At 39.5% G+C, this 23,023-nt stretch overlaps 2 protein-coding genes across 3 annotated transcripts; both read left to right on the top strand.

Moving 5' to 3' along the window:
• The first annotated feature begins 970 nt into the window (after nt 1-970).
• cdkn1a (cyclin dependent kinase inhibitor 1A) lies at nt 971-5,465 on the top strand. Of its 2 annotated transcripts, none has more exons than XM_028447462.1 (3): nt 971-1,108; nt 3,585-4,017; nt 4,109-5,465. In XM_028447462.1, exons 2-3 carry the CDS (start codon nt 3,594-3,596, stop codon nt 4,162-4,164), a joined length of 480 nt encoding a protein of 159 aa, XP_028303263.1. In that variant the 5' UTR covers nt 971-1,108; nt 3,585-3,593; the 3' UTR covers nt 4,165-5,465. The 2 variants fall into 2 exon arrangements, with proteins under 2 accessions (XP_028303263.1, XP_028303262.1); XM_028447461.1 differs by lacking the exon at nt 971-1,108 and adding an exon at nt 2,530-2,567.
• A 2,480-nt stretch (nt 5,466-7,945) lies between these two features.
• Nucleotides 7,946-16,274, top strand: tmcc2 (transmembrane and coiled-coil domain family 2). Its single transcript, XM_028447837.1, has 6 exons — nt 7,946-8,093; nt 8,130-8,190; nt 11,176-11,580; nt 11,669-12,279; nt 14,122-14,257; nt 15,104-16,274. The coding sequence occupies exons 2-6, from the start codon at nt 8,188-8,190 to the stop codon at nt 15,401-15,403; spliced, it is 1,455 nt and encodes a 484-aa protein (XP_028303638.1). The 5' UTR covers nt 7,946-8,093; nt 8,130-8,187; the 3' UTR covers nt 15,404-16,274.
• Nucleotides 16,275-23,023: the final 6,749 nt, after the last annotated feature.

The following is a 23,023-nucleotide window of genomic DNA, read 5'->3' as shown; positions in this document are numbered from 1 at the left end:
GAAATATAATATTCTGTATGTTTATTAAATAAAAAAAGGGACAATTTATCTGCAACTAACAGATGCTTCTGATGTCCAAAAATTAGCCCACATCATTGCACATGTGTTGGCAGATGTGATCTAAATATGGCAAAATAACAGTGACAAGTTATCAAAGGATTCACTGTGATACATCAGTTGAGCATTTATAGCCTACAGTGCATCCTACTATCAGATTTTTTTTTTTTTTAATTCATTTTTTTTAGAATAGAATTGAGTTTATTGCCATATGTACAAGTTATAAAGAACATGTACAATTGAATTATTGTGTATGTCCCAGAGTCAGATTGAAAACAATTACAAAGAGCAAATCAGCCACTATAAGTCGAGGTGCAAAACAAGAAAAGAACAGAAGTGTACTCTACAAAAGAGATCAATAAATAAATACAACCTAAGTTAAATTTACATATTGCACATAGGAGAACTTAAATTGTCCAGAATGGGAGATTAATGTTTCAGTTTCTCAATGGGTAGAGTGCTGAGGCATTTGCTCTTTTTAATGGGCCCATTTTTTTCTTAACAAAATAAATAAATAAAATAAAACAAATCCACCCATATGATATAACCATTTATGTATCTTTGTTGCTGCATATGAGGTGACATGACTCGTTAGGAAAAAATATTGATGATGTATGCTATGAGATGTGTTTTTTATGATCTTGTTATTGAGAGTATTTGTTCTACTGCCTTCTTAACCAAGAAGTCTACAGACATTTCCTGGTACTAGTGGGAAGTGATTGATGAGGCCATCCCCTGCAGGAATTTCCTCTTCACAAAGCCAAGTGCTCACGTGTAACCCAGCTTCGAAAACCACGTGGGTGTGTGAGGCCGCTGGCCCCGCCCCTTGCACGGGACGACCCGGCCCGCCCCCTCCACCGATTTTATAAAACTTAAGTCCAAGAGAAAACTTGGGGAAATGACCAAGGAGCTGACAAAGTTCTAGTCTCTGAGGTGGTTTGATCAATAACTGAAGGAATTGGATAAAATCCTTCACTATTCATCACTGCTTGTCATACAAGAAGAAGAATAAACTGAAAAAGAGACATTTGAGGGGACCAGGGCTTAAACTGTAAGTATAATGTGTTCATTGTGAATGTGTTTACCACTTCAAACCAACTGTTAGACATTTTTCTACAAATGTAGCCCTTAAGTTGTTTATTTATTTATGTATTTATAAGTTTAGGTTTACATTTGGATAAATTGTGTTTATTTAATATTTTCTAAAGTTCAGGTTTGATATATATATATATATATATACCAGGAGCATATACTGTACACTGTACAGTATACTTGTGTGTGACAGCCCAGTCTGACTCAACACGAGCTCCAGCCTCACGTGGAGTAGTGTAGTAAATGGGCGGGGTCTCTCACGCGCCTCCTCATTAATACATGTCATCCTTTCCCGCCACTGCTTCAAAAGTTGCTTTTCCTCCTCCCTGTTCTGCCTCCGCCTATCCTCACAAGAGGGTGGAGAAATTTTTGTTTTTTTAATCCTTCTGTGTGCAGGAATAGACAATACATACTGTACATTTACTGATGAATAATGCGCCTGATATTTGTTTTTCATTAACCGCGTAGAATGCTGTGCTGTGCTGTTGTGTAATAGAGTTGTTGCAATTGTGAATAGAAATATTTAGTTAGGGTGAGACGATATATTGTGCGACAATATATTGCAACATTATAACGTTACTCTGTCGACCTGTGTGGGGTGCCCCATGTAAAAACTCAGGTCCCTGTTTCATAGCCGACATATTTTGAACATTTAGCTCGTTTTTCTTTTATTTGAGACAACTTCATGTAAAACAGCATGTTTTATCATTGTTAAAAATGTATGAAAATGCATGGAAATTAAATCAAAATGTAAAAGTTAAATATTTATCAAAATGTTAAAGATGAATCTAAATGTTAAATTGATCACCAAGTATAAAGCAAAATGTTTAGAAATGCACCACCGACTGCAGCTCAGTGAGTGACGTGAACATTTAGATTTAACATTCAGATTTAGAGTTAACATTTAATATTTAGATTTAATATTTAACATTTAGATTTAAATGTAATATTCAAATTTAACATTAACATTATATTGTTAGGAGAAAAGTAAAGATGACAAATTTCACAAATATGACGTGGTTTGTTGCTAGAAGTTGCTGTTTATTTCAACAAGTGCAACTTTACAAACAACGACGCCCCATAATAGATGGATATTTATAAATAAGGATTTTATTTTTTTTCCCAGTGGTTTGGCCTGTGTGTGTGTGTGTGTGTGTGTGTGTGTGTGTGTGTGTGTGTGTGTGTGTGTGTGTGTGTGTGTGATGTGACAGCGTCCTCCTGTGGTCACTATGTGTCTCTGCAGTGGTTAATGTACCATAGGATTAGTCCCCACATGTCTGTGAGATTATGTCCAGACATGTACCAGTTCCATCAGCTCACACAGGAGGGCCCCATGAGTCACTGTCTGCTTTATAAAAGGCCCCTCACTGAACCCACTGTCTGTTTTCTTGCCAAGCTTTCAGCTGATCAGCACAATGGTAAGCTCAGTGAACTCTACAGGATTTTTTAAAAATTATTATTATCATTGTGATCAGGACTGAGATTTAACTTTCTGCTTTAGAGGGAAATAAGGGAATTTATGGTTTTATCTGAATCTTGTCAACATTTCCTGTTAAGGTTTGTTTGTGAGTTATTGTGAAGATGCTCATACCTGTTTACATATTATATCACCTTTGGTTTTTTTTTTTTTTTTTTTTGCAATTTGAATGTGCTAGAAATGGACGAGTTTGGTTGTTTAACCTTAACCTCACTTTAACCTGTCAAGTTTATTATACATGTTTACTTTGTTCCCAAAGTCTGCACTATTTTAACCTTTAGATTTTTTGTAGCGATACAAACAATTCACAGAATATTTTTTACTGCTCCCATTTTATGGTGAGAAATGTGTGTCATTTCTATGCAAACGAGCCAAAAAGTAATTTGAAATAATGAAAAAAAGATTTGCAAACAGAAATAATGGATTTGTAAAAAAAAAAAAAAAAAAGATATGGAAATAAAATTAACTTTTTAGTTCTGACATGAAACTTTAACTTTTGATTGAGTTTCCTAAAGTTTTGATTGCGTTTTAACTTCAAGATTGTGGGCGGGGCCTGCTCTGGACGATGTTAGAAGGCTTTTTATTGGTCAGTTTCAAACGATGGCGTGAAAAAGACTTCTCACATCATCCAGAGGAGGCCCCGCCCACAAGCTTGAAATGGAAACGCTATCAAAACTTCAGGAAACCTAAACAAAATTTTTACTTTCATTAGAACAAAATTTTGATTTGTGAACAAAACTAGCATTTTTTTTTATTTATTTATTTTTTTAATTAGATTTTTATCAAAGATTACAAATCCATTGTTTTTGTTTGTAATTTGTTTTTTCTTTAATTTCAAATCCATTTTTTGCTTGGTTGCATAAAAAAGACACTTTTCTCTCATCATTAAACTACTTTTTCAGCCTATCATTATACCAGAATATGTTTGTTAACCTGATGATTTCTCTGTTTCCATCAGTGTAAAAAGATGGTCTCAAAAAAGCGACTCCCGAGCGCCACGGGCAAACGCCCAGCTCAACGAAATCTGTTTGGACCAGTGGACCGGCAGCAGCTCCACATGGAGTACCAGGCTGCGCTGCAGAAAGACCTGGAAGAGGCTTGTAGACGCTGGGGTTTTGACTTCACCTCAGACAAACCACTGAAGAACAGCAGTTTCCACTGGGAGAGTGTCCCATTAACGGAGGCCCCACAGCTCTACAGAACTTGCAAAACGGGTGCGGGACTCCCAGATGGTTGCACGGGGACAGGGAGTACAGCCACTACCAGAAGAGGAAGGGCGGAGCCCTCACAATGTGACAAGGAGAACATTCCTCAAACGTCTGAGAAGTGTGTGCAGAACCAGAAGAGGGAAGAGAACACAACCCTGAAAAGGAAACAGACAAACCTTACAGGTACTTGTTGAAGTAACTTGGCTCGACTTGGTTTAAGCTGACAATGTATGTGTTTGCTCCAAGCTGAATGGCCTGTTTGTCCTCCTAACAGATTTCTATCAAGCCAAGAGACGAGTCGTTTGGATGCCTTGCAAGTCCGGCGAGTGATATCCAGTGCAGTTTACAGCAGAAGTGCCAATATTCCCAGGAAAGCACAGAAGCGGCGCTTCATTCAGGACTCTGCACAGACATTTGCCAGAAGGTTGTTCAATGTTCAATCATTGAATCATCATTAAAAAGCCGGGACCTCAGCAATGTGTCATCACCAAAATCTTAATTAGGGTACAGTATGCACTCTGGAGGGGGGGGTTGTGTTTTTCCCAGTGGTAAGACGGGGACATTTGAGCGGAGAAGATTAACAGTAATCTCTGGAATCAGTGGATTTATCCTCATTTGGATCAAGTGCTTGCCGAAAGGTTGCCTGACATTTCCCTACGCTAACTTCCAATCTGCTGCTAGTCACAGATCTACAGGAGGTCCAGGCTCCCTGCAGCACGGAGAGAAGCACCCACACATCTGGACACTTTTAAAAACGGGTGTAGTTACAGATAAAACCTCATGTTGAAATCACATTACAGTGATGGAAGTCCTTAAATCCGCTATTGGTTTTTTTTACTCTGCAAAGTATTTGTCTATATACACTTAATTGTTGTAAAATCATGCTGTGTTGACCATCATACTCACAGGGAAAAGCTTGAAAAGATATGAAATCTTGAAAATGCAGTTATTTTGCTCAGACATTATTACAGAAGTGCCATCATGTCTCATTCATTCCTTTGCGTTGACTGTACGTTGATTATTATTCCAAGCATTTATTTACCCTGGCCAATAGCATGTCAGTGACGGTAGATTAGAGTGGAGCACTCTTCCAAATATTTGACATGTTTAGATCATTATTTATGAGCACAATAATGAAAACCCTGCAGTGTTGCACATGCATCTGATGCTGGTGCCGACACAGCACTTGAAATAAATGCCTTAGTGGCATTTGTTTATGTTTGAAACTCCAAAAAAGGACAATCAGACGAAAAGATCCCCAAATATACACATATTACAGACTGAGAATAAAAATACATTGACATACTCCACAACTTCCAAACATCCTGGTCCTGAATACACAGTCAATATAAACAAGTGCTACTAAGTGTGTTTAAAGCAAAGAGATGATAATCATTACTATATTTACATCATGTTTATAACTAAAAGTCATATACTGTAAATGTCAAATTCATTTGTGTTATAAGAACAAGACCAAAACAGCCTCTTTAACTGTAGTGGTTTGTAAGTGAGGGATTACATGTACTTTACTCTTTTCTATGTGTTTGTTCAATGCTTTTCATGTTGTAAATGCATTATTATTAAATGCCTGAAATCAAAAAGCAGTTTTGTTCAAAACTCCAGCCCAGCCAATCCTGCTGCTATGGTTGACATGAGTTAATCAATGTCAAACTGAGTTCATACAGAATATTACAAACTGTAAATGCACTTGTCCTGATATTGTTTTTTGTTAAAAGATGCAACTGAAAAGATTTGTTCCTATTTATTACAGAAAAACTACTGTTGATTCAGGCGTTTGTTGAATTAATCTGAGATTTTAAACTTGAAATAAATTGTTTAAATGATTGTTATGGTGATTAATTGTGTCTATTTTGGCTGAGACAATGTGCTTTTGTTTATCTACAATATGCTTTTGTTTATCTACAATATGCTTTTGTTTATCTACAATATGCTTTTGTTTATCTACAATATGCTTTTGTTTATCTATAATATGCTTTTGTTTATCTACAATATGCTTTTGTTTATCTAATTCAAATGGGCCACACCTGGGTAGAAACATGAGGGAGCTCATCCGTCACAAACCAAGCACACAGACATCACTGGGGGGTGGAGCCACAAGCAGGAATACCTGAAATACAAAGACAAGAGTTAAACACAGGAGGTCAGACTCAAACAGAATAAACAAAGACAGAATAACTGAAAGAGGACCACAAGGGCTAAATAAGAACCAACTAAACAGAAGCTGACAGTTCTAGGTTTGCGGAGAGGTGTTTTATAAGCTAACAAACTCTTTCTCCAGGCAATATGAACTTCTACCACAAGCGCCTCCTTTCCTCTGATAACTTTTGGCATTGTTCTCCCTGATTTGTTGTAACTTATTGCAGTCTGTAAAACTCCAAATGTTATTCACGGTCTGGTCGATTGGTACAGTCAAAAACACGGCAATAATTCACCATTTCCTTTCGTTCAACGTTCAAGATCTGCTTTGTTTACCTGCCGAGTACCTCCAATATGGCGACTTCCGGTTTGATGATGCGGCAATGACACGCCGTGAAAACCCTCACTGCACGAAGGACCATCATGTACAGATTGACCAGCAGGTATCCTCAGCAAGCAATTTTGTGACCATAGTGAGGTTCTTGTAATATTGTAAACTTTAATGACTAGTTGAGTGATATTCCTGAATCAAGTTAGTAAATACTGCTTGGTATATAATACTGTAAATGTATACATATTTATTGATAAACCTGTGTAAATGAGCTGATATTGTAAAGTGCTTTGGAACTACTTTGTTTTAAAATCTAGTCCATTTTAACATTTACTATTTAGTCTAATTTTGAATGTAATTTTGGTTGGTTGGAGTCTTTAAATTGCCCATTCGGAGTAAACCTGAGTGTGAGTGGTTGTTTGTCTGTCTGTGTGTGTGTTGCTCTGCAATGGACTGGTGCCCTGTCAAGGGTGTACCCCCACCTAATGCCCAATGAGAGCTAGAGTTAGGCACCAGCAGACCACCGTACCCCTGAAAAAAGGTGCAAGCAGGTCAGAAAACTGATGGATTGATAGATAAATAAATAAATATCGAATAGAAATAAATTCAAGCTGAAATAACAAAAAAAAAAAAAAAAAATCTGATTCACAAATAGAACTAAACATGAGCATGTGTTTTTCAGCACATATGCTCAAATGTTTCTCCTCGTGCAAAATATGGCCCTCCCATGGAAGTGTGTGTTCTGCGTGTAGGGAGGGACAGCACTATGTCTACATACAGTATATACATATATCTCAGTGACATAGAGGCAGTTCCATCATAAATTAATTATGTTTGACTTATTGATTTATTGACTAATCAGTAGAAGGACACTTTGACAAATAGACATGTATAGCACTGAGATTGAACCGCTCGATCAGGAGACGACCCTTCTACCACCTGAGCTATGATCACCCATTATCTTCACAGTGATGCTGACCTGATGTAATAAACCAAATGTGGCAAATGTAGTGAAACATTTGGTTTGGGGACATAATAGGTGTTGCTGCTTTTAAAGTGTTGAGCAGGGACTTTCTCAGTCTGATTTGATCTTGTTCAGAGGATCCTGATTAAAAGTTCCTTTTAAGTCCGTTTTGTGGGAATCCTTCAATGCAAATGTTGACACAACATGAGCGAGCACAGAAATCCTTTGAAGTCAGAGGAAAACATGTTGAAGCAGAGGTGCACAGACAGGCGCTGTGATGTTTCTCCGACTCTGCCTTTTTAAAATCTTTGTTATTGAGTAGATTGTGGAGTAAACGCTCTGGGACATGGTTTACTTTGGTCTACATGTTGGTGTTGAGATTTTTAGGGTCTGTCAGGCCTGGAGTATTCTACCCCCGCCCTCCTCCGGCCTCAGCACCTGCACGCCTGCGCTAAACTCTCCCATCCCCCCACCCATTTTCCTCCATCATCTGTCCCTGAACTCTTACATCCATTATAGGGCAGCACTGCTAGCATTTGCATGCACACACAGACAGTGAGCGAGAGTGAGAGGGAGCAGAAGAGAGATGTAGCAGAGTGAGGTGGGGGGGAGCGCATGACAAAAAGGAGGGAGAGGGGAAGGGGGGAGTAGATCTGAGAGTAAGGAGGCTGCAGATATCGATGGCAATAACAATGGAGCATTAGGATCCAGAGTCAGATAGTCAGCCAGGCACCGGCTGGGGGGGTAAAGACCTTGAGGAGGGGGCTCCTCCTCAGTTATCATAGGGTAGGGAGGAGAGAGAAGGAGGTGGAGGTGGAGGAGGAGGAGGAGGAGGAGGAGGAGGAGGATGGGCCTCGATCACAGACTTGCAATGGCACTGCAAAAATTGGATTAAAGCAGTATGGTAACGTTTCTGATTTGTATTATTGCTGTGCTGCTCGTGTCTCATCCTCATGTGTCCGCATCCATCCACCATCCCTCATGTCACTGCCAGTATGCTGAAGGCCCAGCAATCCATGCTTTTGTTTTCACACCACCGACGTCTTCCTTCTCCATCCACAGCCCTGCTCTGACCTTCAGGAGCCACCATCCATCCATACATCATCCATCCGTCCATCATCCCTCCATCCATCCACCCTTAACCACATCCCTCTGTGTGCTTTGGATAACGCAGCATTAGCTCTGAGCATTAGCAGGCGGCTCTGTTTCTGTTGTCTGTTTTCATGGGACACTGCATCCTCCACATCCTCAGATGATCATCGGCTTGCCTCAAACATTAGCGTCTCCTCCTTTAAACCAGCAGCACTGTTGTCATCCTTCTATTATGATGTGATTGCGAACTACTTAAAAAGCTCTCTGCCCGCTGCTCTTCATTCTGGTTGATTTGTTAGAGCATGGACGGCGTGTGTTCAACTGTCACGCCAAGGAAGAGGTATAAATGAGTCCTTGCATGATGCCGATGGAGAAACTAGAGCATGACTATGAGATCTCGGGTGTCTCGTATTTGTATCTCTGAGCCGATGTTGGCTGGGTATGATTACAGTGTTTTGATGTTAGCCATGGAGTCATTAACAATCCCACCATCTGCTGGGCATCACATATAGACTTAAAAACGAGTTATTGGGGAATCCCCTTGTGGATCAATGATCTCTCAGCTCAGGGCTCACTGTTTAAAAGGATTACATCCCCTTGCTGTCTGTGTGATTGTGAATGTTCATTCAAAAAAACAAAACAAAATAAGAGTCAAGTCAGATCCAGTGCTGCACGTCACCATCCAAAACTCACTGTTTTCCCACCGCCATTGTCATAGTTTTAAAGACAAAAGTTACAAATATAAATATATTTGTTAATAGTTTACACTGTAACTTGTTTAAACGTTCAGCTGTTGATGATGCCCTGAGCAGAATGTGGTGTAATTATTTGTCTTCTCATTAACAAACACGCAGTTTCCTTCTTCTTTGCTCTCTGATTTTTTTTTTTTTCACTGAATCCATTAAAGCCGGGAGCTGTAGGGCAGGAGGGTAACTTATTTTAAGCATTCCCTCTTAATTAGTTTGCTCAGTGATTGACCTTTTAAATTGAGTTGGATGTGTAAAAGGATACAGCTGGATAACACTGGAAATGGTATTTTCATACAATTGACTGGTCATGTTAAAATCTAAATCTTTTAGCTCAAAAGCTGATTGCGAAACAAGCTCTGCCATGCACACAGACCACCAAACTAGTATACTCACATGTGACTGCATGTGGTTAGATGCTCGGTAAAGATGTTTTTTTTTTTTCTTTAGATAAGAAAAAATATTCTTAGGCAACTTAGTGCAATCGGACTTAATATCAGCCTGTGGCATTACACACATACAATTTCATATTCAATTCAATTCAATTCAATTCAATTCAATTCAATTCAATTCAATTCAACTTTATTTATATAGTGCTATCTAAAACAATAGTCATCTCGAAGCGCTATAAAAATATAAAATTCTTAAGAGAAAAATAAAAAAGCCAACAAATCCACATGAAGAAGCTTCAGTGACAGTGGGAAGAAACGACGACAAAAGTATCAGTAGTTTTTGTTTTTCGTCTCTTAGCTCACAGTAAATATACTGTACACTCACTCCAGATCTGAAGGAGTTTGAAACTCTCTAGAATAGGGGTAATCAAATTTTGCCCTAGAGAGCCTCCATCCTACTCCTACTTACTTATCTAATGATGGTGTCATCATGCAGCTCCACAGAAAGCCTTGCATCGAGCTACCCTCTACTATCAGGTGTGGAGGACCAGGGTAGCATCGACAACATGCTAAATAGGGGTTCACCAGAACCAGACTTGGGGAACATACAGTATAGATATATGAAATTCAAATGCTCATCCTGAAAACTGTACAGGAACAGCTGATCTTCTATCACATTTTGCGTTTCAGTATTATGACCGATTATGTACATTTGAATAAATGAAAAGTTGACAGAAGCAGGAGGTTGAAGATGGAAATGTAGAAGATAGATTTGATTAAGCTTTGAACCAAAGATCTACCCATCTCTATCCATCTAAATCACTCAGAGCAAAAGCCAATTATGCTCTCTGTCACATTGGCAGTTTTCTGGATCAGTGATCCTGATCCTGTACCATGATCATTCATACTTTACAGGATTGTAAGAAATTTCTATCCCTATTAATAATGATAAAGTATGTCCAAATGTATGGGCATCCCTATTTTTTTTTTTTTTTTTAAATGCAATGAAATGAACAATCCGGATCCAATCCAGATGAAACTTTTATCTTCATGTCATAAAGATTGATCAATGATTTGTCAATGATGAGATGGGGATTTTTTAGATTTCTAAAACTGATCCATAATCACTATTATGTTTTGATTCCCCTCCAAAATATTGAATTAAATCTTCCATCATGTAAAGCCTATCTTTGGTTAAGGATTTGTCAACATTCGTAAAGTACTATTGACGTAATCCTGCTAACACTCAAACAAACAAAAAATAAAAAACAAAGACGTCTCAAGTATCACTAGAGTCTATTCTGTATGATTAAAAAAATTAAGTTTTTCGCAATATACAGTATATGCTGTATATACTATCAAAAAATCCAGTCTTATATATATTTGACACCCATTTACCAAATATCAGTCAAGTTCCTGTTTGCCTGTTCCAGGGCAAGGAAAAAGGATCTATTGTAAAATAATCACAGTCTTTTTGTTTTATAAGAAAGATAATGACGCTCGAAACTTTTGTAAGATGATAAGACTATTTGAGATGATTAAGAAAGCTCAACCTTGTTTTTTAAAAGTAATTGAATAATTAGTTTTTTGGGGGATATGTTTACTAAATTACATATACAATGCATGTATTTGAGTACATGTGTCCCCTTATCTCATCAGCTGGACAAGAGTGATGTGGCAACCCTAGGCCTTCCGTCAACCACCAGCCATGGAGGCTCGGACAGCAATATTAGCACTGATGGAGCGGCAGCAGCGTCGTCGTCTTCGGGGGTCACCGCTGGGGGAGCCGAGGCTGCAAGTGCTGGGGAACCTCAGCGAACTCGAGCTGCTCTGGATCACCTGCAGCAGAAGATCCTAAAAGTCACCGAGCAGATCCGGGTGGAGCAGGAGGTTAGGGATGACAATGTGGCAGAGTATCTGAAGTTGGCTCACAATGCAGACAAGCAGCAGGCGTACCGGATCAAACAGGTGTTTGAGAAGAAGAACCAGAAGTCAGCACAGACTATTGCACACTTGCACAAAAAACTAGAACACTATCACAGGAAGTTAAAGGAGATTGAGCAGGTGAGTCATTTTGTCTTAATCTCTGCATTGTCCCGTGTCTTTTCTCACGAAGATCTTTGAGTCCTCAATTCTTTTTTTCTCTCTACAGAATGGACCGGCTCGGCAGCCAAAGGATGTCCTCCGGGATATGCAACAGGGATTAAAGGACGTTGGGGCCAACGTTCGTGCTGGAATTAGTGGTTTTGGTGGAGGAGTTGTTGAAGGTGTTAAAGGTGGAGTGTCTGCCCTCACTCACACGGCTGTAGTTTCCAAACCAAGGGAATTTGCCAGTCTCATCCGAAACAAGTTTGGCAGTGCTGATAACATTGCACACCTAAAGGACACACTTGAAGATGGAGTTGGTGGGCACTCTGATGACACCCCGACTCCAAGAGCCCTGAGTGGAAGTGCCACTCTGGTTTCCAGCCCAAAGTACGGCAGTGACGACGAGTGCTCCAGTGCCACATCTGGTTCAGGCATAGCCAGCAATTCTGGTGGGGTAGGAGGGGGCATGTTGGGGCCAACGATGGGGAGCCCACGACTGGACGGTCACCACCACCACCACCATCACATGCACAGCTCCTGGGAATCACTGCTTGAAGGCCTGCAGGAGATCAAAGCCAGCCAGTCGCACATGGAGGACACCATTGAGGACATGAAGGGGCAGCTGCAGAGCGACTACTCCTACATGACACAGTGCCTGCAGGAAGAAAGATACAGGTAGAAATCCACAAATAAAGCCAAAATAGTCATTTAAATTTGAAAAAATAACTAGCAAATCTGTTTAAAGATTTCCAATCCAGGCTTGCAGAATGCAAGTTAGGCTACAATGTAAACTTCATACACATCGAGGCATGGGTGTGCACAATGATTCACTCTGTTCTCTGTGGCATACTGGCTTTTTGATCATGAATTGACATCAGCTTAATGAGGGACTTCATTCCTCTTCTTCACCTGTTCATTACTTTACAGCAGGTGTTTCAACCAGTTTGAAGCAAGGGCCAGTTTATCAAGGGGAAGCAAGTGGAGGGGCCAGATATGTAACTGATCGCATAATTGGACGACATCACTTCTATGTATTTTTATTGATCCAAAAGTGCCTCAGAACTCTTTGTCGCAAGGCCCTCAACTCATATTGGACATATTTGATATCTGTATTTGTTTTATGGACTTGGACATATTTTTTTTCAGTTTGGCAAACACTTTCTCTGTCAAAGCCAGCTGAGACTCTTACGGTCACAGAGTCAGTAAACAGTCTTTTCTTTTTAGCTGAAACCCATGCCACTCGTAACAATGCCTACATTGTTCCCTTTTCTTGTTCTGGAAAATCAGTCATTGTCAAAGTTAAGATCTGACTTTTTAAATTTTGCTCTTCAGAAACAAAAAAGATCTCATCACTAATCAAGCAAACAGGATTTGCTCCAACTGCCTAAAATACACACGTTTCTGTCCATTTGCAATCAAACTGTGACCTGCTTCCTGAATAGGTTGTTGTCCTGTATGTTTCTGGGAAAATTTTAGGTACTTCTCTAACGGCTGAAGTTGTTAAAACCTTTAGATTGAGTTAAATATCCTACACCCTGTACTTGTATTTAGGGCTGTCACTTTAACGCGTTAATTGCAATGAATTAATTACAGGAAAAAATAATGCGCTAAAAAATGAATGCTGTTTTTTTTTTAGCACTCCAAACAGCGCTGAACCTTTATTATTTCAAGAGTTCCTGCGTTTGCGTTAGGTTGGCTTTTAAAAACACCGGATGGAAAACTAAAGCCTAGCAAATTGTGCAAGAAAGAGTTTGCCTTGCCACCGGCACTTTGCAGCCTTCACTACCGCCTCAATGTAGCGGCTAGCACGGAACAGCTAGCGCGGACATTCAGACAGTGCTAACTGATACATGCTGCAAGCACGCCATGTCTGACAAATGAACAAACTCACTGAAGGAGAGAAAAAGCAACAAGTTTGGTGTCAGAAATGTGTTCTTACTGTTTATGATGTGCTAACTTATAGCACTACATATGACATTTTATTATACTTGTATTTTCTATTTTTTGGAGATTGACAAAAGGACTACTCTCACATGCAGAATGTAAATGGCTACGCCTGCCCTGCATCTGTTTAAGTCTGTTATAAACAATAAATGACTTATAATTTATTTATAAAGCCACTTATATATCAATGTTTTGATCTGCCACAATAATGCAATTTAAATGAAAATACCTCAAGTTGAAGGCGTTTCTCAGCGATTTTTAGGTGTGATTAAAAAAGTGATTCATTAGATTAATTAATTAAATACAGAGCATGATTCATTAATCGCACAATTTTTTTTTAATTTCTTGACACCACTACTTGTAATAAATTCATCCTACAGAGAAAGCCACGACACTGGGACTCCACACTGACTCACACAATGATGCCTTAAAAGTCATTGAAGTTAAGTCAGAGATCTTCTGATTTCCAGACTACAATATTACACTGAATAATCTTATCATCGTACCATGTTCAATGGCTTGTATCAGTTTGATGACCAATGTTTTCATGTATGCGTTGTGATATATCTTCAGGTATGAGCGACTTGAAGAGCAGCTAAACGACTTAACTGAGCTGCATCAGAACGAGATGACCAACCTGAAACAGGAGCTGGCCAGCATGGAGGAGAAAGTCGCCTACCAGTCGTATGAGAGAGCACGGGATATTCAGGTAAACAGTCTCTGCTGGACTTAATCACAAAGTGAGGATTAAAACTAAACTAAAAAAGAATCTTTTAATGCATCAACCAATGCTAGATGTTTAATTGAAAATACGACAAGGTGAGGTATTCTGTGATCTTTCACTTTTTATTTATGGGTTGATATATGAGACCCACTTTGTTATGATTGTGTTGGCTTGAATCCATCATTGTGGCCACTCACTGGCAGCTGAAAGGGAAATTACCATGAGGGTCTGACAGCTTGAGCAAGATGGCAATAAAATGGCCTGGGACGACACTCAATAAATCAATTCAAACAAAAAAAAAAAGAACTCCATAACTTCTTTGGCCTCGATATATCGCCATGTGCGTTTGTGTTTGTTTTCCTCATCTCCCGCCTCCAAACAGGCTGGAAGTAATTGGTCTGAGCACCTGTGCCCGCTTGTTCCATAGCAGAAAAGACAAAGTGATTGTCATTCCTTCAGTCTATTTGTCTACGTGGGGGAGGCGGAGCCGCATGTAACATGAGCACGCCTCAGCTACATGTTAGCTTCCCTGGCAAGCTGCACCATGAGGCTGCATGGGCACCCACATCACCGCCGCACATTCACACGTGTGAAGCCGGTGGCATGGGCAGCCGCACGCCCTCTCATGCCACTGCGGGCTTAAAACTTCTCATCTGTCCCAGAGCTTAGGCGACCCAATGAGATGACAATGAAAAGCAACAGGTGAGATGAGGCGCTGAGAACATTGCTCTGCTCTGAAAGCATATGACCTTAGGTTACTGCTTTAGGACTCAGGGTGCTAGAAAGGCAGCTCTGACAGTTCCCTGGTTCTTGTTGTCTTTGTGCCTACAGGAAGCGGTGGAGTCATGCCTGACAAGGGTCACCAAACTAGAGCTGCAGCAGCAACAGCAGCAGGTGGTCCAGTTGGAGGGAGTGGAGAACGCTAACGCCCGGGCACTGCTGGGAAAACTCATCAATGTCATCCTGGCGCTCATGGCCGTTCTCCTCGTCTTTGTCTCTACTTTGGCCAATTTCATCACCCCGCTGATGAAAACCCGCGCCCGGGTGGCTACCACCGTCTTGCTGACTTTGCTGATGTTCATCCTGTGGAAGCAGTGGGATTTTGTGGAGATGTTGCTGATGACCAGCTAAGACCTCTCAGGAATGCTCAAGACAACAGACAGCTTTGAGGCCCTGCACTACCAACCAGAAACGCAGAGACAGACAAAAGCAGAATAACTGCATTAGTTCCCTTTGAATTTATTCATTGATCTTCTGAGGATAAACATTTGCACTTTGAGATGGAGACAATACAAGATATGGCTTTATGACGGTTGTGTTTACAGAGAAAAATTAAAGAAATGTTTGCAAAGCAACTAAAGACATGGTCTCATCATACCTAACAATACAGACTAATGTAGAGAACCAATCATCTGTCCCATTGCTATCACCAAAAACTGATTTTACTGAAAGAAATCTTTGGATGGACTTTTTCTAAAAAAAAATTGTGATACATGAGTCAAAGCAACTATCAGTGGCTGGCCATGTTAGCCGTTATCTTCATGTTGAAGCTGAAGTTTAGTCAAGAGGAACAAAGAATGTTATGTGCTCATGCATGTCTTCATATGTGCACCGAGATGCATTCAGTCAATGTTTCATTGCTGACGTGAGAGACTCCTCAGTAACTGCCATTCTGTTGCAGACGTGTAGTATCTTCAGTCTCCGTGTCATCCCTGGTTCGTGTCTCAACGTGTTCTGGTGTCAAGGATGTGCTTTTACACTTGTTTTTATTTCTTCCTGGTGGCTTTGGTGTGAAAGAAGATCCTCTCACAGTCACCCCACTGAGCCTTTGAGTGTGCATCCTTTTCTGCCCATAGACACAATTTCAGCACCACTATTGTAGATCTGCTTCAATCAACAAAATAAACTGGCATGTCAGAGTTTATGTCCAGTTTGCAAAAAAAAAAAAAGAACAACCCACATATTTAATAAATTGAGGAATAAATGATTTCATATCGATAAATCTGACTGAGCTTTTGTAGCTGATTTGTTTCAAAACAGAAAAATAGACGGTGGGGGAATGAATGGTTTATGTCATGCTTTGTGATTCAGCTACAGACAATTATGTATTGATTCAGGAAGGATTTAATAACCCAGTACAGCCACTTGTCCATTCTGTACATGGATTTGCGTCTTTCTTGCTGGATGGCCTAATTCATGGGGTGTCAGCAAACAGCCCATCTGATGTCATACTAAAGCCTTTCTAATCATGATCCAATGAGGGGAAATAGTCAAAATCCCAACTCTCCTTCAGAACAAATATCAGCTTTTATCATTGATCTGGTCTGTGGATTGATCAGCGGGAGATGCTGGGGGGCGTGTCCTACTTTCGAACGTGTCTGACAGTTGACTAGATTCAGGAATCAATCTAAAACATAAGCTGTAAACATGATTGAAATTTCAAGCAAAAAAATAAAATAAGATACCAGAACTGGCGTTTTCTATTTTTAATTATTTTGAGTGGCTGTTGGACTTAACTTGGGAATCAATTCAAAAACAATACAAACTCTAAACTCTAAAGCCCAGTCATTCATTTATTAACTATAACATCATCATCACAAACCTTATTCTAAGCTACACCTTATAGGTCCAAAACATTTACCACTTTTTAACGGTTTTCTAACATTAATATGTATCTCAATAGCCTCATTATGAGGCTCCAAAAGTGAAAATGTATGATTCCTCCCTCCCTTGTTCCACATTATGTGAAATGTGTGCTCAGACAAGAGAAATTGCTCTTTTTATGACATCACAAGAGGAATAACTCAACTTAAAATTCAAACCTAACCAGAATTAAAAACAAAACTATGAGAAATATTACATATATATATATATATATATATATACATATATATATATATATATATATATTAGTGTGGATAATGGTAGATACTAGTACCTGTAGATACACACGTGGAATCTGCAAAATCTATTTTTAGTTATTCATACTTTTATTTGACTACAAACACAACATAAGATAATCTCTTGCAAAACCTTTACACCATAAGGCCATTATTGCCATTATAAAAATTTAACTGAAGCAATAAAAACTCAATTGTTTTAACTTGACTGGATATTTGACAACAAACACAATTAATGTATTCCTTTGTAAAAACAAAATCAACACCAAAATGCCATTATTGCCAATATATTGCAAAAATATTTTTCCCGAGATATTTCATTTGAATTTTTTACTTGACTTCCGGAAGGAAAAGTTTATGTAACACTGCCCCCCAGTGATCTTCCAGATGTCATTCCAATCACATGGGCGGCTCCTACCCAAAACCCTAGAACTAGCCCTAGTTGTATATATGTCGTTATGTGACATTTATACTTGAAATTGGGATCAGAAATTTCCCCATCATCAAAAACCAGAAAACTGGTGGTAAAGTTTTCAAGATTCCTGAATCAAGACACCTCCTAAGTTACAAGATGCAGAAAGGGTGCTTTCACATCGCAGACTGCTAGAGTGGTTAGAACCATACCTGTCAAGTTTTGGATTTGAAAATAAGGGAAATTTTCCGGCGCCCACTACAAGCCGTCCCACCCACTCAACCAAGCTCCAGTATCCCTTATATTTTAAGACAGGTGTACAAGAAATCTAAAATACCCACTTGTCAACCACTTACTGAATACAATTATGTGATTAGAATCTGGTAGGTCGACCTTTATTAACATTAAAATGCTGTGAACATTCCTACTAGAGCTGGGCAATATGGACCAAAACTCATATCTCAATATATTTTCTCAAAATGGTGATATATGTTATAAATGTTATAAATCTCAATAATAAGCTATTATATATATATATATATGAAATATTATAGTTTTCTATATCGCCAAAATAGAAAACTCGATACATCTTGAATCTCGATATATTATATATATATAGTTTAGTAAGGCATCTTTTAATTATCATTACATCAAAATACGGGATATTTACGGGAAGATACTAATACGGGAAGACGGTGGGAAAGAGGGGTAAAATACGGGAGTTTCCCGGCCAAAACGGGATACTTGACAGGTATGGTTAGAACACTCTGGAATTCTGGCCTTTTTCGGCCCGTGTAAACACGCAGGTCCAGAGCAGATCTGCCAGGTGAGTTCGAGAGCGATTGTTCTGGTGTGAATCAGAGCGTTTCCAATTGATGTCCAGAGTGATTCAGGTACAATATAAACACAGACGCTCTCAGCTTGGACCAAACACAGGAAATGTCAAAGATGATGTAGAGCTCACAGAATTGTGAGTGGGCAGGAAAATCGGCTATTGTGGCAAACAAAACATCAAAACCACAGAAAGCACATCTCTTTGTTGTTGCTCCATTGTTGAATGTTGTGAAAGAACAGGCAGAGAAGGCCGAATTTTCTGTGTGCTCTTATGGGCTTACTTTGACCAATAGATAAGAACTTCTTCTTTTGTTGGTCTTCCCAGAGAAGTCTCTACTCTAATAATGGTTCCCATATGGCTGTATCAAGGTAATAAACTTATCAGTTCTTATTCTCAACCCATTCGGCCCAAGTCCAGGCCTATACCGGTGTGAAAGCTTCCAAAAAGGTAGTTTTGACTTAGTTATCCATTAAATGATTGGATTTTAAAGCACCAAGCAGGATACTGATGGAGGTAAGCTACTTGTGTAGCCTCCAAAGCATGGCTGCTAATCGGTGCACACAACAGTCCACCTGACCTCTAAGAAATGAATTCATACATTTACATGATGCAATGTGGGTTAAGTGACTTTCCCAAGCAATGGATAGAGCGGGATTTAAACTGCCAATAAACCCATTCGACCTCCTGAGCAAAGGCCACCTTTATGCTACGTTTACACCGGATGCATCACGAAATGTCCGTACATCCAGATTACATACAAAGTCAATGGATAGATGCGTCCCAGATGCAAAATCTTTCAAGTGCATTGGCCGTGCGAGCGCGCTACCGATTTTACGCATATTCACACATTTGCAAGAGTTGAAAATGTTGAACTCCAGCGGCTGTTTCACATGACGAAAGCCAATCAGAGTCTTTGTTGACGATGATATCAGGCCGTTAACATGGACACTGGTCTGTTCACCCATTCAACCATGGAGTAGAAGCTGTGTGTGACCACCTGGAGCTGTATGACACGGCCTTTATAACCGGGGACCAGACTAGGAAGGATTTGGCGTGGAGGAGAATCAGTGAGGAGGTGGTAGTAGCAGGTAAAAGTTCTCTGTAGTTTTCATCTTTGAAAGTCGGCACTGAGCTAGGATAGCATTAGCCGCTAATCACACCGGCTTTTTTCACTGGTTGTTTATGTTTGTGAGGTTAGAAAAAGGAGCGGAGCTCCTCGCTTCAGCAGGCAGTGAAACTCACCGAGTTGGATGTGTCGCTGGTGGGCGGAGCTTCGCTTCAGATGCACATATGAAGCAAATGGGGACATTTTTTGATCCTGCGGTACGTTTTGTACGGCAGATGCGTCCGGTGTCGCCGAAGATGCATTCGGTGTGAACGCAGCATTAGGTTGCTACAGGGTTAGGGTAGGGTTAGGTAGGGTTGCCTAAAGTGGTGTGCATGGCTTAAACGTTCACAGGTACACGCAGTCTCCCACAATGCATTCAGGTGCCACATACGCACTCAGTCCCTGTGTACGGTCTCAGAGGGCACCTTCTTCCATGATAAAGTTTGGATGCATGCAGAACTGTTGTTGGCTCTACGTGAATGGGTTCCATCGTGGGCATCCAGATTTCTCTGCAGAACAAAAGAACGACGCTGAATAGGATCAGAAAATCTACTCGAGTGCACTTCTGCAAACCAACTAAGAATCAAGGGCCATTTTAGAGCCGTCTAAGCATTGTAATTTGATTCTTGTCAAACACACTTAAAACCTACACTTTCTTGTTTTTCGTTCCTGTTACACATTAAATGTGAGGGACAGAATGTCCACTCTGTGTAATATATTCCACCCACAAACAGTGTCACTCAACCTGTCAGTGTGGTCATAATACTGTGGCTAATACTAGACGCTGTTTGTTGTAGTTCTCAACCTATATACTTAAAGATTGAATTTAAACTGGAGCTGCTTCACTTAGTTGCCCTTAACAGTTGTTCAGACTATGCTATATGCACCATTTAATGTATTCATGCAGTGACACAAGCTAAAAGCCTTTTTATTGCAACTCTTTGAAAGGCTGTGAGTAATAAAGCTGGGCTGACAGCAGCTGCTGACTCCTCTCCACTCTGCTGCTCTCACTTGGCACCAGTGCAAACATTACATTAATGTATCTGAATGAACGATAGAGCTAAATAATAACCATAGGCTGCACCCGTAAGACATTCAAGCGTCGCTTACAGACATATATCAAACATTGGCGCTCTTCTTTTTAAGTCACAGATTCAATTAGGCCCAACAGAGAAGCCTTTGTTGTTTTACATTTGTCACACATTCCTGAGGCCAGGAGGCTTTCAGGTCATGTGTTCAAATCAGAAGAGTCTGAAGATAGATTTGGAAGAAAATGTATAAACTTTAGATTGTTTTATCATATAAACCAGACATCGTGGTCCTCGGTCTAATTTTGTGCAGCTCTCTAAACAAATACACACAATGACAACAAAAACACAAAATGTAACTCCAAAAACAAACAAGACAACCATGAATATACACCACACGTGTCAGACTCAAGGGCCAGGGGCCAAGTTTGGTCCACTCAAGAAAGTAAAAATGATCCACAAAATTTGCACAGCTCAGTTTTCCACTTCTTATATCACATGACGGCTGTCATTTTTAATCTCAAATTGTTTGAAAAATAAAATTTTTCCAAAATCTGGCAAATTTTCCTCAAATTATTTCACAAAATTTCCCAAAAATCAGGGAAATTTAAGTGAAGTTTCTGCAGGGAGTGATATACTTTATATACGTTGCACTTTAACATTTATATGTGGAAGTGCAAACCAGGACATGTTAATGAATTTGTTCTTGTTATTCCCACATAAGGTCAAAATAGTCCGTATTTGGCCCCTGAACTAAATGAGTTTGACACCCCTGATATACACAAAGTGACCCCAAAAAACGGCAACAAAAATGCAGTTACTCCATGCATACAAAACTACAAACAAATGCAAAAAATGACTCCAGACAATAGACAAACTGACTTTAGAAAAAAAAAATACACAAATAACTCCAAAAACACACTATATTATCAAAAAATACAGAAAAATACAGAACAAAAATATTATAATAATGTAAATACACAAAACGACAGCAAATACAACCAACAAAACACACTAAAGTACACTTAATGATGGAAAAAAATACAAACAAAACAGGAAGTACACAAAACAGAAAAATTCACAAAAACCTTAGATCTTTCCCATGTTAATGGTGTTGGCAGCGTAGAAGTTTGTCCACTTCATGTGCATTATTAGGGAAATACTGTTGCATGTGAAATGAAAAGAAAACGCATATTATCAGTTTTGTCTTTTGTTTTAATCATTACAGTCTGACAAAACTCATGTGACCATTTACATGTATGACATATCTTTACAGTACAAGACAGAACTCCAGGGTAATCGATGCCAGTGGCATGGCCACAGCTGACCACTAAAATAAGGACATTCATCGTCATTAGATTGTTCCAACTTTCACATGTAGTTTCACAAATGTGTTTTGCTCTGGATTACCTAGTAAATTCTAAAGACCTTGATAAAAACAGCAGAGTAGAAAAAAAAAACATTGTATAACAAGCAAAGTTCCTGATTTTATCCAAATGAAAGATGTACAATATATTGCTTTTAGGTGCTCAACTCGACATGGGTAGTAGAGCACTTCTCCCATTGGAAAAAATGAAAATAACATTCTTCAGTATCGCCACCTGCACTCCTGCTATTCTTATCTCCTGCAGGTTAAAAAGGACCTATGAGTGTCTTGAACTACAAATGTTAGAGAAGCCACAGGTAGAGCTAGCTCAAAGTGCAGAGAGGCAAGGCCCATCATCAATCAACAGCCTCAAAGCCAGACTTTTTGCTTCCATTTGTAGAACTGAGACAGAATGAGTACGAAAAATAACCCAAAATCATTAATTGTCACAACTACCTTGAGCCTAAATCATGCTGTTACGTCAACACCATAGCTACGCAAAACCCTCCGACACAGACCACTTTGCCATAACGTGACGCGTGCCTCCCAAAAATTCTGACTACGAGTTGCAATGACGCAGATTGTGATTGTTCCGGTCTTGTCCAAACCTCATCCCCGCTCAACATAGCCGTTTCTCAACTCTTTGCTAAACAGTGTGAGTGTTGTTTCTACAATAGATCAAATGAAAAAGAGAACCGAGGCGACCAAAAAGTCTCAACATGATATTATTTCCTTCTAATCGCAGACAAACGGTGTGTTTTCTGTTATTGCTGCTACTCTGCCATGTCTCTGTACCTGTGTGTGTTGCCATAAAAACAGATATGAGTTTCATTCACAGCAAACAATGACAGAAAGCAAAACAAAGTCTGTGGCTCGAGCCACGACAGTGTTACGCTTTTATTCTTTGTTTGCATGTTGCATATATGTAATAACAATTAATCAAGCGTACTTCTTGAAGTTTGTTTCTAACACCACACACACATGGATAAGTAGATGTTCAAAATATGAGACATTGGGTAACACTTTACTTGAAGTTTTATACATAAAGACTGACATTATTATGACATGACACCTGCCATTAGCATGAATAAGGTTTTATGAA

This window comes from Gouania willdenowi, chromosome 5 (genome assembly GCF_900634775.1).
Source record: "Gouania willdenowi chromosome 5, fGouWil2.1, whole genome shotgun sequence".
Taxonomy (NCBI): domain Eukaryota; kingdom Metazoa; phylum Chordata; class Actinopteri; order Blenniiformes; family Gobiesocidae; genus Gouania; species Gouania willdenowi.
Note: the sequence above shows the minus strand (reverse complement) of the source record. Positions and strands in the feature narration are given on the sequence as shown.